The 12,031-nt window shown below is 36.8% G+C and overlaps 1 protein-coding gene across 1 annotated transcript; it reads left to right on the forward strand.

Moving 5' to 3' along the window:
• The first annotated feature begins 2,567 nt into the window (after positions 1-2,567).
• LOC136153530 (heterogeneous nuclear ribonucleoprotein A1-like) lies at positions 2,568-4,261 on the forward strand. The gene has a single exon (XM_065915463.1). It carries the CDS (start codon positions 2,568-2,570, stop codon positions 3,528-3,530), a length of 963 nt encoding a protein of 320 aa, XP_065771535.1. The 3' UTR covers positions 3,531-4,261.
• Positions 4,262-12,031: the final 7,770 nt, after the last annotated feature.

Raw genomic sequence — 12,031 nt, forward strand, 5'->3', positions numbered from 1 at the left:
GCAAGTTAGAGACCCAGGAGAGTCCAAAAGAAGGATAACAGTGGATGTCTTAGTCTGAAAGTTGTTGGGCAAGAAAAATTCTCCTTTTAAACAGCTTTATCAAGGTATAATTGATAAAAAACAATCATACCTATAGTTAACAATTCAGTATTGTACACTTAAAAATTCGTTAGATCTCATATTAAGGAAATTTACCCTACATATTCATTGGAAAGACTGATGCTGAAGCTGAAGCTCCAATACTTCGGCTACCTGATGAAGAGCCAACTCATCAGAAAAGACCTTGATGCTGGCAAAGACTGAAGGCAGGAGAAGGGGACAACAGAGGATGAGATGATTGGATGGCATCACTGACTCAATGAACATGAGTTTGAGCAAACTCCATGAGATAGTGAGGGACAGGGAAGACTGGAATGCTGCAGTCCATGGGGTCGAAAAGAATTGGACACAACTGAGCAACTTAACAACATGTAAAGTGTTCTAACAACACATACACACATACACACATACACACACACACACACACACACACACACACACACACACACAAAGGGGCTCTCAGGCAGGAAGAATTCATCTTACTTAGGTGAGGGCCAGCCTTCTTGTTCAATTTAAGCCTCCAACTTATTGGATGAGGCCCACCTATATAGGCTTCGCTGGTAGCTGTATAAGGGCTTCCCTGGTGGCTCAGATGGTACAGAATCTGCCTGCAATGCAGGAGACCTGGGTTCGATCCCTGGGTCAAGAAGATTCCCAGAAAAGGGCATGGCAACGCACTCCAGTATTTTTGCCTGGAGAATCCCCATGGACAGGGGAGTCTGAGGGGCTACAGTCCATGGTGTTGCAAAGAGTCAGACATAACTGAGCAACTAACATATTCATGTTAGATAGAGCAATCTGCTTTTATTCAGCCTAACAAGTTAAATGTTCCTCTTGACCCAGAACACTCTCAGAGATACACCAGAATAATGTTTGACCAAATGTCTAGGCACCCTGTAGCCTAGTCAAGTTGACATAAAATTCACCATCATGAATGGATATTAATAAAATTATATACCATGCATATACAATGATACCATGATTCATTAAAACTACAAAATGAATTCAAATGTCTTATGTTTCAATGAGTGAGGATTTTGTGTGAATTTAGTTTAGTTTTGCTTTTTTGTTTTTTTCTTCCATTTATTTTTATTAGTTGGAGGCTAATTACTTTACAATATTGTAGTGGTTTTTGCCATACATTGACATGAATCAGCCCTGGATTTACATGTGTTCCCCATCCCGATCCCACCTCCCACCTCCCTCTCCACCCGATCCCTCTGGGTTTTCCCAGTGCACCAGCCCCGAACACCTGTCTCATGCATCCAACCTGGGCTGGTGATCTGTTTCACCCTTGATAATATACGTGTTTTTATGGTGTTCTCTCGAAACATCCCACCCTCGCCTTCTCCCACAGAGTCCAAAAGTCTGTTCTGTACATCTGTGTCTCTTTTTCTGTTTTTTAACAAAGTTCCCAATTGTTCAACTAAATTAATTGGTCAGTTTTCTCTAAATAGTCAGTGGTGGCTACAGACAAATTGAATGGAATTTTTACAGCCTAGTAATTCTTGAAAAGCAGCAAAATTCTCAAACACAGAAGGTCATCCCTATACAGTACAATCTTTCCCACCATTAATCCTTAAATTGGATTAAAGAGCATTATGGAGTATATCAGATAAACAGAGGAATAAAGTGATACTAATACAAAATTTTATTTTTTTCATATGTTCAAGTCAATGATTTAAAGTGAGAATTAAATGCATTGAAGGGAAAATAACTTACAGAATTAAAAAAGATACTGGGATTTTCAAAGAGGTAGCAAGAGTGGGAAACAATGCATGACATAAAAATCACAATTAAATTTCCTAAGTTTAAATTGCAATTAATATTGTCCAGTACACAAAGCTGCATTCAAGTCATTTTCTTTTAATTGACCATACTGTACTTTCTTACATATTTTCAACAATTAATCAAGAAGATTTAAATTTTATACAGATGGTCGATCATACTATAAAGCCTAAAACATGGTATTAAAGGAACATTTTTAAATCAAGTGCAGTATTGAATAAAAACAAGAAAAATGATATACCTTTAAATCTAGAAAATCGTTCTATACATGGCAGAATAAAATCTATCCCTTTCCTTAGCTCTCAGTTCATTTGTTTGATAAATGAACATTTAGTTGAAAATAAAGGGTTAAGAAAATATCTAGAAAATGCCTTGACTCTATTCCTAGATATTCTAAAATCAAACACTTTTGGAAAAAATTTATATTTTTTAAGCTGTTCCAGTCTTTAGTGGATGGATAACTTTTGGGAAGATAGCAAATGTGTACATAATACTTAAAGAGAAAAATCCAAAGGCCTTAGCAAAATATAATGACTATAATTTACTAACGCCTTACTATGTTAGGAAGATAAGAATGCCTTACCTTTTAGTAACTTTAGTAAGAAAGCCTTCCTCAGCTTTCTGCCCGTGGACGCCACCAAGAAAGCATCGTTGAAGACTTCCCCGCCTCCATTGCCGTCATGTCTAAATCAGAGTCTCCCAAAGAGCCTGAACAGCTGTGGAAGCTCTTCATCGGAGGATTGAGCTTTGAAACAACTGATGAGAGTCTGAGGAGCCATTTTGAGCAATGGGGAATGCTCACAGGCTGTGTGGTAATGAGGGATCCAAACACTAAGCGCTCCAGAGGTTTTGGGGTTGTCACATACGCCACAGTGGAGGAGGTGGATGCGGCCATGAATGTAAGGCCACACAAGGTGGACGGAAGTGTTGTGGAACCAAAGAGGGCCGTGTCAAGAGAAGATTCTCAAAGAACTGGTGCCCACTTAACTGTGAAAAAGATTTTTGTTGGTGGCATTAAAGAAGACACTGAAGAACATCACCTGAGAGATTATTTTGAACAGTATGGAAAAATTGAAGTAATTGAAATCATGACTGATCGAGGCAGTGGCAAAAAGAGAGGCTTTGCTTTTGTAACCTTTGATGACCATGACTCTGTAGATAAGATTGTCATTCAGAAGCACCACACTGTGAATGGCCACAACTGTGAAGTGAGAAAAGCCCTGTACAAGCAAGAGATGGCTAGTGCTTCATCCAGCCAGAGAGGTCGAAGTGGTTCTGGAAACTTTGGTGGCGGTTGTGGAGGTGGTTTTGGTGGGAATGACAACTTTGGTCGTGGAGGAAACTTCAGTGGTCGAGGTGGCTTTGGTGGCAGCCGTGGTGGTGGCGGATATGGTGGCAGTGGGGATGGATATAATGGATTTGGTAATGACGGAAGCAGTTTTGGAGGTGGCGGAAGCTGCAATGATTTTGGCAATTACAACAATCAATCTTCAAATTTTGGACCCATGAAAGGAGGAAACTTTGGAGGCAGAAGTTCTGGCCCCTATGGTGGTGGAGGCCAATACTTTGCCAAACCACGAAACCAAGGTGACTATGGTGGTTCCAGCAGCAGCAGTAGCTATGGCAGTGGCAGAAGGTTTTAATTACTGCCAGAAAACAAAGCTTAGTAGGAGAGGAGAGCCAGAGAAGTGACAGGGAAGCTACAGGTTACAACAGATTTGTGAACTCAGCCAAGCACAGTGGTGGCAGGGCCTAGCTGCTACAAAGAAGACATGTTTTAGACAATACTCATGTGTATAGGCAAAAAACTCGAGGACTGTACTTGTGACTAATTGTATAACAGGTTATTTTAGTTTCTGTTCTGTGGAAAGTGTAAAGCATTCCAACAAAGGGTTTTAATGTAGATTTTCTTTTTTGCACCCATGCTGTTGATTGCTAAATATAATAGTCTGATCATGATGCTGAATAAATGTCTTTTTTTTTTTTTTTTAATGTGCTGTGTAAAGTTAGTCTACTCTGAAGCCATTTTGGTAAACTACCCCGACAGTGTGAAGTTAGAATTCCTTCAGGGTGATGCCAGGTTCCATTTGAAATTTATTTACAACTTGCTTGGTGGAGAAGCTGTTGTCTTCAGAACCTTGGTGTAGTTGAACTGAGAGTTACTGTGTTGTGACCTGGAGTTCACCATTAAAAGGGTCACCCATGCAAAGTCATGGAGGTTTGTTTTTTTTTTTTTTTTTTTTGGTTATTAATGATTGTTGGCACATCCTATGTAATATATCTAAATTGAATTATGGTACCAGATAAAAGTTATAGATGGGAATGAAGCTTGTGTATCATCCATTATCATGTGTAATCAATAAAAGATTTAATACCCTCTTAAAAAAAAAGAAAGAAAGCCTTCCTCAGTGATCATTGCAAAGAAATAGAGGAAAACAATAGAATGGAAAAGACTAGCAATCTCTTCAAGGAAATTAGAGATACCCTTGGAACATATCATGCAAAGATGGGCATAATAAAGGACAGAAAAGGTATTACCGAACAGAAGCAGAAGATATTAAGAAGAGGTGGCAAGAATACACAGAAGAACTCTACAAAAAAGATCTTCATGACCCAGATAATGACGATGTTGTGATCACTCACCTAGAGCCAGACATCCTGGAATGCGAAGTCAAGTGGGCCTTAGGAAGTATCACTGCAAACAAAGCTAGTGGAGGTGATGGAATTTCAGTTGAGCTATTTCAAATCCTAAAAGATGATGCTATGAAAGCGTTGTACTCAATATGCCAGCAAATTTGGAAAACGCAGCAGTGGCCACAGGAATGGAAAAGGTCAGTTTTCATTTCAATCCCAAAGAAAGGCAATGTCAAAGAATGTTCAAACTTGGCAAATAGATGGGGAAACAATGGAAACAGTGACAGACTTTATTTTGGGGGGCTCCAAAATCACTGCAGATGGAGACTGCAGCCACGAAATTAAAAGACGCTTGCTCCTTAGAAGAAAAGTTATAGCCAACCTAGACAGCATATTAAAATATAGAGATATTACTTTGCCAACCTTTGGCAAAGGTTGGTCTAGTCAAAGTTATGTTTTTTTTTCCCCAATAGTCATGTATGGATATAAGAGTTGGACTATAAAGAAAGCTAAGCACCAAAGAATTGATGCTTTTGACTAGGGGTGTTGGAGAAGACTCTTGAGAGTCCCTTGGACTGCAAGGAGATCAAACCAGTCCATCTTAAAGGAAATCAGTCCTGAATATCCATTGAAAGGACTGATGCTGAAGCTGAAGCTCCTATACTTTGGCCACCTAATGAGAAGAACTGACTCATGTGAAAAGACCCTGATGCTGGGAAAGATTGAAGGCAGGAGGAGAAAGGGGCGACAGAGGATGAGATGGTTGGATGGCATTACATACTCAACGGACATAAGTTTGAGCAAGCTCAGAGAATTGGTGATGGATAGGGAAGCCTGGCGTGCTGCAGTCCATGGGGTCTCAAAGCTTCAGACAGGACTGAGCAACTGAACTGAACTGAACTGATAATTTACATCTTACTACGTGGCAGACTCTTTAGCAATATTATTTCTAGTTATCACTTTCAAAACATTCCTTCAAGATAGGTATCAGCTATCTAGCCTCTCATTGCACCCCTCCCTCAATCACACACTCAGCCTTCCCCTACTACAAATGAGGAATCTGAAACTTTGGGATATTAAGTAAGATATTAAGGGCTAAAGGCCTAAAGTCATAAAGCTGAGTGGATTGAAAGCCAGTTTCAAGTAGCACCAAACCTCATTGTGCCATTCTAGTTCTAAAGAAATATTCAAAAGTCCCAGGACCACAAGCATTTCCTTTCTAAAGCAGTGCAGCAATTTTCTCTTTGAAAAGACAATTATTGATTTTTTTCTAACATTGTTAACATACATTTTTACAGTAAAACATTTGTAAAATATAGAGAGGCAAAAAAAAAAAGAAAGAAATAATCAGTAATTGCATCAGTAACATTACAGGGTAACTCACAGATGCTGGACTATGCCACCCAGATCCCCATTTAAGGAAAAAACAGTTTATCCTTCTTGCTAATATCTGTTTTAGAGTCTGGTTTCTTGGGAACCCAACCTGTAGCAACATATATCTGTCCAGGCTTGGAGGATGTGTGTATAAAATATAGCACTGCAATGGTTACAAGGAAGAGCCAGAATGACTCTTGTGGAGCCAGCATGCCACAACTAGAGACCACTCACCACAACAAAAAGCCCGTGAACCACAATGAAATATTCTGCATGCCATAAATAAGACCCTATGCAGTCAAATAAACATAATTTAAAAATAAAAATAAATGTTCAATATACAGTATACAATATATACAAAATAAAACGTGATCTCCTTAAGAGTATACATTATAATCCATTAGTAAATCCTTCAGTGTCACTCTTTATTTTTAGTCAAATGGACTCACAGGTATTCTCTCTACTATGATTTTTGTTTTGTAAAAATTTATCTTTCCAGTTTCAATAACATTAAATAGTTCAATGTAATATGAGGTGCATAAAATTTCATCTTCATTGCAAATTGTGCTCTTTTCAATTTAAAATAGACCCCCAAAATGGTGAATGTTGCTGTATATATTGATAATATATACATATATATTCTTATCTTTTTACCATGTCAGTATGTATGTTTATATGTAAATACAAAACATTAATGCTGTAAAATATTGAATATGAACATTACAATTATTTTCCAAATCAGATTCATTCCATTGACATTAAATACAAAATAAAAAGATTGTAAAAATAACAATATACACATTCAAAGAGCCGAATGTCATATAAAATTATTGAGGTCTGATCAACTGTCAACTCCACCTGTGGTAGGGGAAGAAATTTGAGGAGTTCCTGAAATTTTCTTGGAAAAATATCTTCTTCTTAAAGAAACATCCTTTCTTACCCAGCTTTCTAGTGGATGTTATTTGAAATTAAAATGCAGTAAACTCTAATATTTGCAAATTTGACAGCTTCTTTTCTGCTTTCTTTTTGTAAGTTTAAATTACAAATATAAACTACCTAGAAGAAACTTTTCTTAAAGTAATATTTACAGAGAAATCTAAGCAAAACTTAAGGAAGCCTCTTGCTAATGTTATTTTGCTGCCATTGCTTTAATCATAGAGGAGTAAAACCACCATAAGTCAAGGACAGAAAATACCTAAGTGGGAAATCCGTAGTCAAAATGTAAAACAGTACATTGGTAAGTGAAGAAAGTAATTCTAAGAAGGAGACATGGAAGCAGTAATAATAATAATAGCAACAGCAACAACAACAACAATAGAAGAAGGGGAGGAGGAAAAGGAAGAGTTAATGCTAGCACTCATTAGATACTTGCTGTATCTGCCAGGCACTGTTCTAAGTTCCTTACATTTAGTATCTAAATTTATCCTTTCCATGACCTTATGAGGTAAATAATATTACTATCCCCACTTTGCCAATGAAGTAAAGAAAAGAAAAGTTTCTGCACACAGATAAGTAATTAGCCAAATATCGGGCTTCCCTGGTGGTGCTAGTGGTAAAGAACTCTCCTGACAATGCAGTAGACATAAGAGACCCAGGCTCAATCCCTGAGTCAGGAAGATCCCCTGGAGGAGGCAATGGCAACCCACTCCAGTATTTTTGCCTGGAGAATCCCATGGACAGAGAAGCCTGGCAGGCTAAAGTCCATGTGATAGCAAAGAATCTGACACAACTGAAATGACTTAGCACTGAAGCACTGGAATTTAAACCAGGGCAGACAGATTTCAGAGCTGGCACTCTTATCACTATCTATAAAGACTGTTAAAAGAGAAAATGGGAAGGCAAACTATCTCTACTTTTAAAACACTGCATAAGAGTTAAAAACATAGGTTTTAGAGCTATGTATATATTGAATTTGAAGACCCAGTCAACCATTCACTAGGTCTGTGACCTTGGGCAAATTATTTTACTTCTATATGCTTCAATTTTTTCATCCATAAAATGAGAATAATAATAAAAACTACTCAAAGTTGTGGAATTTCTATATCAAAAGTGCACAGAAAGCACTTAGGGCAGTGTGTGTCCCTGAAACCTTACTTACTATTTTATATATAACAATATTACATACTGTCAAATCAGATAGCAATAACAAGTTGATAAAAGATAATATGGAGAGTTATAGTGTGTTGCCTAAATATCTCAAGAATGTACTTTCATATATTATTAAAGAGAAAATTGAATTTACTTTAAAGTTGACTAAGTATATTTTTAATATATGGTCTATCAATAGTATCAATACACAAGTTTCCTTAAAAACAAATTCTGACTCCTAAATATGTCAAAATTCTTCTAAATGTCTTCACAGAATATCTGACTTTAAAGTAAAATGTGCAAAACTACCAAGATACAATTGTGTTCATTATTAAAACATTCTTTGTTTCTTTATCCTAGGGTATTTTCTTTTGAGCTTGATAAAACAACAGCATGACAACTGCCAAAAAGATGTTTGTAATATAGTTTAGTATCAACAGCTACTAGAAGTCAGGAAAAACACTAATATCTTTGGATCTATTTTGATTTTATGGCATATTGACTTTACATTTCAGAGAGAGCCCTCTTTAACCCTGAGGTATATAAATAAAAAATTATGACTTAGAAGTTTCAAGATTCATTCTTATATTTATACTATAGATAAGAGGACCAGAGACTTTTCCAAAAAGAGGAGATTTTACAATATTAGTTGAATTGTTGTGTAGTATACAGAATTGAAATTCTATAGAATTCATTTTTCAAACTTCTTTTCCTTATGACAAAAATTGATTAGATTAAGCAATGGAGAAATGATTCCACTTCTTGGCTAATCCAAAGATATCAAATTAGTAGATATTCCATTGGTCTTCACATTCATACAATAATTACATTTTTAAAAATATTTGTATAATTATTTTCCCTAACTTTTATTCCAAGCTTTTGAGCAACATGATATTTTAAAAATGCAATTTAGTGATAGATTACCGGGGTTCAATCCTACTTCTGATGCTTTATTTGTTCTTTATCTTGGATAAGTCATAAAACCTCCCAGAACCTTGACTTCAACAGAAATGGAACCTCATAGAGCTGATATGCAGTTTTAGTACAAATATATATGAAAATGTCTTATACATTATAAAGATTTATAGGAATGCAAAGCAGTTTTATTACTGCCTTTAGAATATTAATTTCAGTAATATAATAGTGCATTTTTGTAGAAACATAAATATAAATTTATAGATAACCATATACAAATTTGTATTTAAACACATGAGAAGGAATAGATTCTCTCATTTTTTAAGGAATATTTAAGTAATTAGATTGATCAACTCTCAGTGCAAACTCTTATTTTAAGTTCATAGTGGCTTACTCTACCCTTTCTTCAATTTGAAGTCTAAAATGCAGCTCTGTTCTGTTTGTTCTCCTCCCATCAACCTTTCCATCAGATGTACTATTTTGGGGTTTAAAATTAACTTTGAAAGAAAAATGTTTTCTAGTTCATAAAAGCAACTGTATTTCAAGCATAGGGTTTAATACTATTCAGTTACTATTTTTAAAAAAACTTATTTTTAAATTTCAGGGAAAGCGAGTACAGATAAATCTATACTGTTGATACTTGATTTTGTCCATAAACACCTTCATTCCGTTGCTGAATGAACATCAAGGACTGGATCCGTAAAGGAGAGAACTTCTGTCTTTTTTCACTTTCAAGAGTGAAAAGGGAAAAGGGAAAATAAATTCTTCCATCAAGCACTGCCTCACTAATCCATATAAAGTAATCGTTTATATTTTGAGGCAGCTGAACTTCTAATACACAAGTCAGAGATTAAGCTAAAGAATAGACAAATAATTCATAGCACATCCACATTAGCTCACTCGTGCCATTATTGCTGAGGTTCGATTTATTTGGGGAAATTCAATCATATCAGAACCCAAGCTTCAAATTCAATATACTGTGAGCTTTCTTTGTCCATATTGAGTCATTTCAACACTCATCAGGACTTTCAGCAAATATGTTGTATAAAATTATTTTAAATCAGTTCACATTTGTGCTGAATATTCCCATTGTCATACATCTGTGTGCACACATTCACGTATACACAAATGACATTGATTTGATTTGATCAAGTGATACTAAATAACCTCATTTCATTTCATACAACCTCACGTCCTTCCCTTAATCTTCTCCATAGCCTTTTACTTTTTTTTTAATGGCACCATGCACTTAAGGATGCCAATTTAAGCTACCTGCTCAGCCTGGCCCTCTCTTGGCTAGCATCACTAGATTTAATGATTCTGTCACATTCAGATAAGGAAACTCAAGAAAGAGACCAAGGTACCTCAGGAGTTTGACAAGTAGGATTCTTCATCCATGTAGTCATCCACGTAGAGACAGGCAACAATCTAACTCCTAGTGACATTAAAAGACTCAACCATAACTGCACCTCGAAAATGAACCCTCCTTTAGGCCCTTTACCACTTTTAAGGTGTCAGTACCTACTAGGTTTAGCCCTGGGAAAAGGGAAAATATCTACCTTTAAAAATAGAAGTTTCCCCTTACTCCAAAATTAATTTGTATCTAGTCTGAGTAAAGAAATTAACATAACTTCCAAAAATGATCATGTTTTTCCTCTTTTTTACAATAAAATCTGCTAGAGTAAATCACTGCCAACATCCGTTGGATCATCGAAAAAGCAAGAGAGTTCCACAAAAACATCTACTTCTGCTTTTTTGACTATACCAAAGCCGTTGACGGTGTGGATCACAACAAACTGTGGAAAATTCTGAAAGAGATGGGAATACCAGACCACCTGACCTGCTCTTGAAAACTCTGTATGCAGTTCGAGAAGCAACAATCAGAACTGGACATGGAACAACAGACTGGTTCCAAATAGGAAAAGGAGTACATCAAGGCTGGATACTGTTACCCTGCTTATTTAACTTATATGCAGAGTACATCATGAAAAATGCTGGGCTGCATGAAGTACAAGCTGGAATCAAGATTGCTGGGAGAAATATCAATAATCTCAGACATGCAGATGACACCACTCTTATGGCAGAAAATGAAGAAGAACTAAAGAGCCTCTTGATGAAAGTGTAAGAGGAGAGTGAAAAAGTTGGCTTAAAACTCAACCTTCAAAAAACTAAGATCATGTAGTATCTGGTCCCATCACTTCATGGCAAATAGATGGGGAAACAGAGGAAACAGTGACAGACTTTATTTAGGGGAGTTCCAAAATCACTGCAGATGGCGACTGGAACCATGAAATTAAAAGACGCTTGCTCCTTGGAAGAAAAGTTATGACCAACCTAGACTGCATGTTAAAAAGCACAGACATTACTTTGCCAACAAAGGTCCGTCTAGTCAAGGCTATGGTTTTTCCAGTAGTCATGTGTGGATGTGAGAGTTGGACTATAAAGAAAGCTGAGCGCTGAAGAATTGATGCTTTTGAACTGTGGTGCTGGAGAAGACTCTTGAGAGTCCCTTGGACTGCAAGGAGATTCAACCAGTCCATTCTAAAGGAAATCAGTCCCGAATATTCATTGGAAGGACTGATGGTGAAGCTGAAACTCCAATACTTTGGCCACCTTATGGGAAGAACTGACTCATTTGAAAAGACCCTGATGCTGGGAGAGACTGAAGGTGGGAGGAGAAGGGGATGAAAGAGGATGAGATGGTTGGATGGCATCACCGACTCAGTGGACATGAGTTTGAGTAGACTCTGGGAGTTGGTGATGGACAGGGAGGCCTGGCATGCTGCAGTCCATGGGGTCACAGAGAGTCAGACATGACTGAGCTACTGAACTGAACTGAAGAGGAAATCATATTTAGACAAAGAGTGAGTCAGCACACCTTTTATGGACCATTTTAATTCATAAGTAGTTACTCTGAAAGACTGAGGGTATTTTTAAATTTCTTTTGGGTTACAAGGTTACATTTTATTCAACCAAATTCCTCCTTACAAATATCTGTTTTATGGAGAAAATTCTACTAAAATTACTATGAAAATTCTCCACAGTAAGGAAGTAAATTAACACAAGAGTGAAAAACATAAGAAATTCTGGGCCAATCTTATGTACATTTCATCCAAGTTTCTATTTGTGTCGA

This window comes from Muntiacus reevesi, chromosome X (genome assembly GCF_963930625.1).
Source record: "Muntiacus reevesi chromosome X, mMunRee1.1, whole genome shotgun sequence".
NCBI classification, from domain to species: domain Eukaryota; kingdom Metazoa; phylum Chordata; class Mammalia; order Artiodactyla; family Cervidae; genus Muntiacus; species Muntiacus reevesi.

What these genes read in the sequence shown, in the direction of transcription:
- LOC136153530 (XM_065915463.1), top strand. Translation starts at nt 2,568, where the DNA reads ATGTCTAAATCAGAGTCTCCCAAAGAGCCTGAACAGCTGTGGAAGCTC.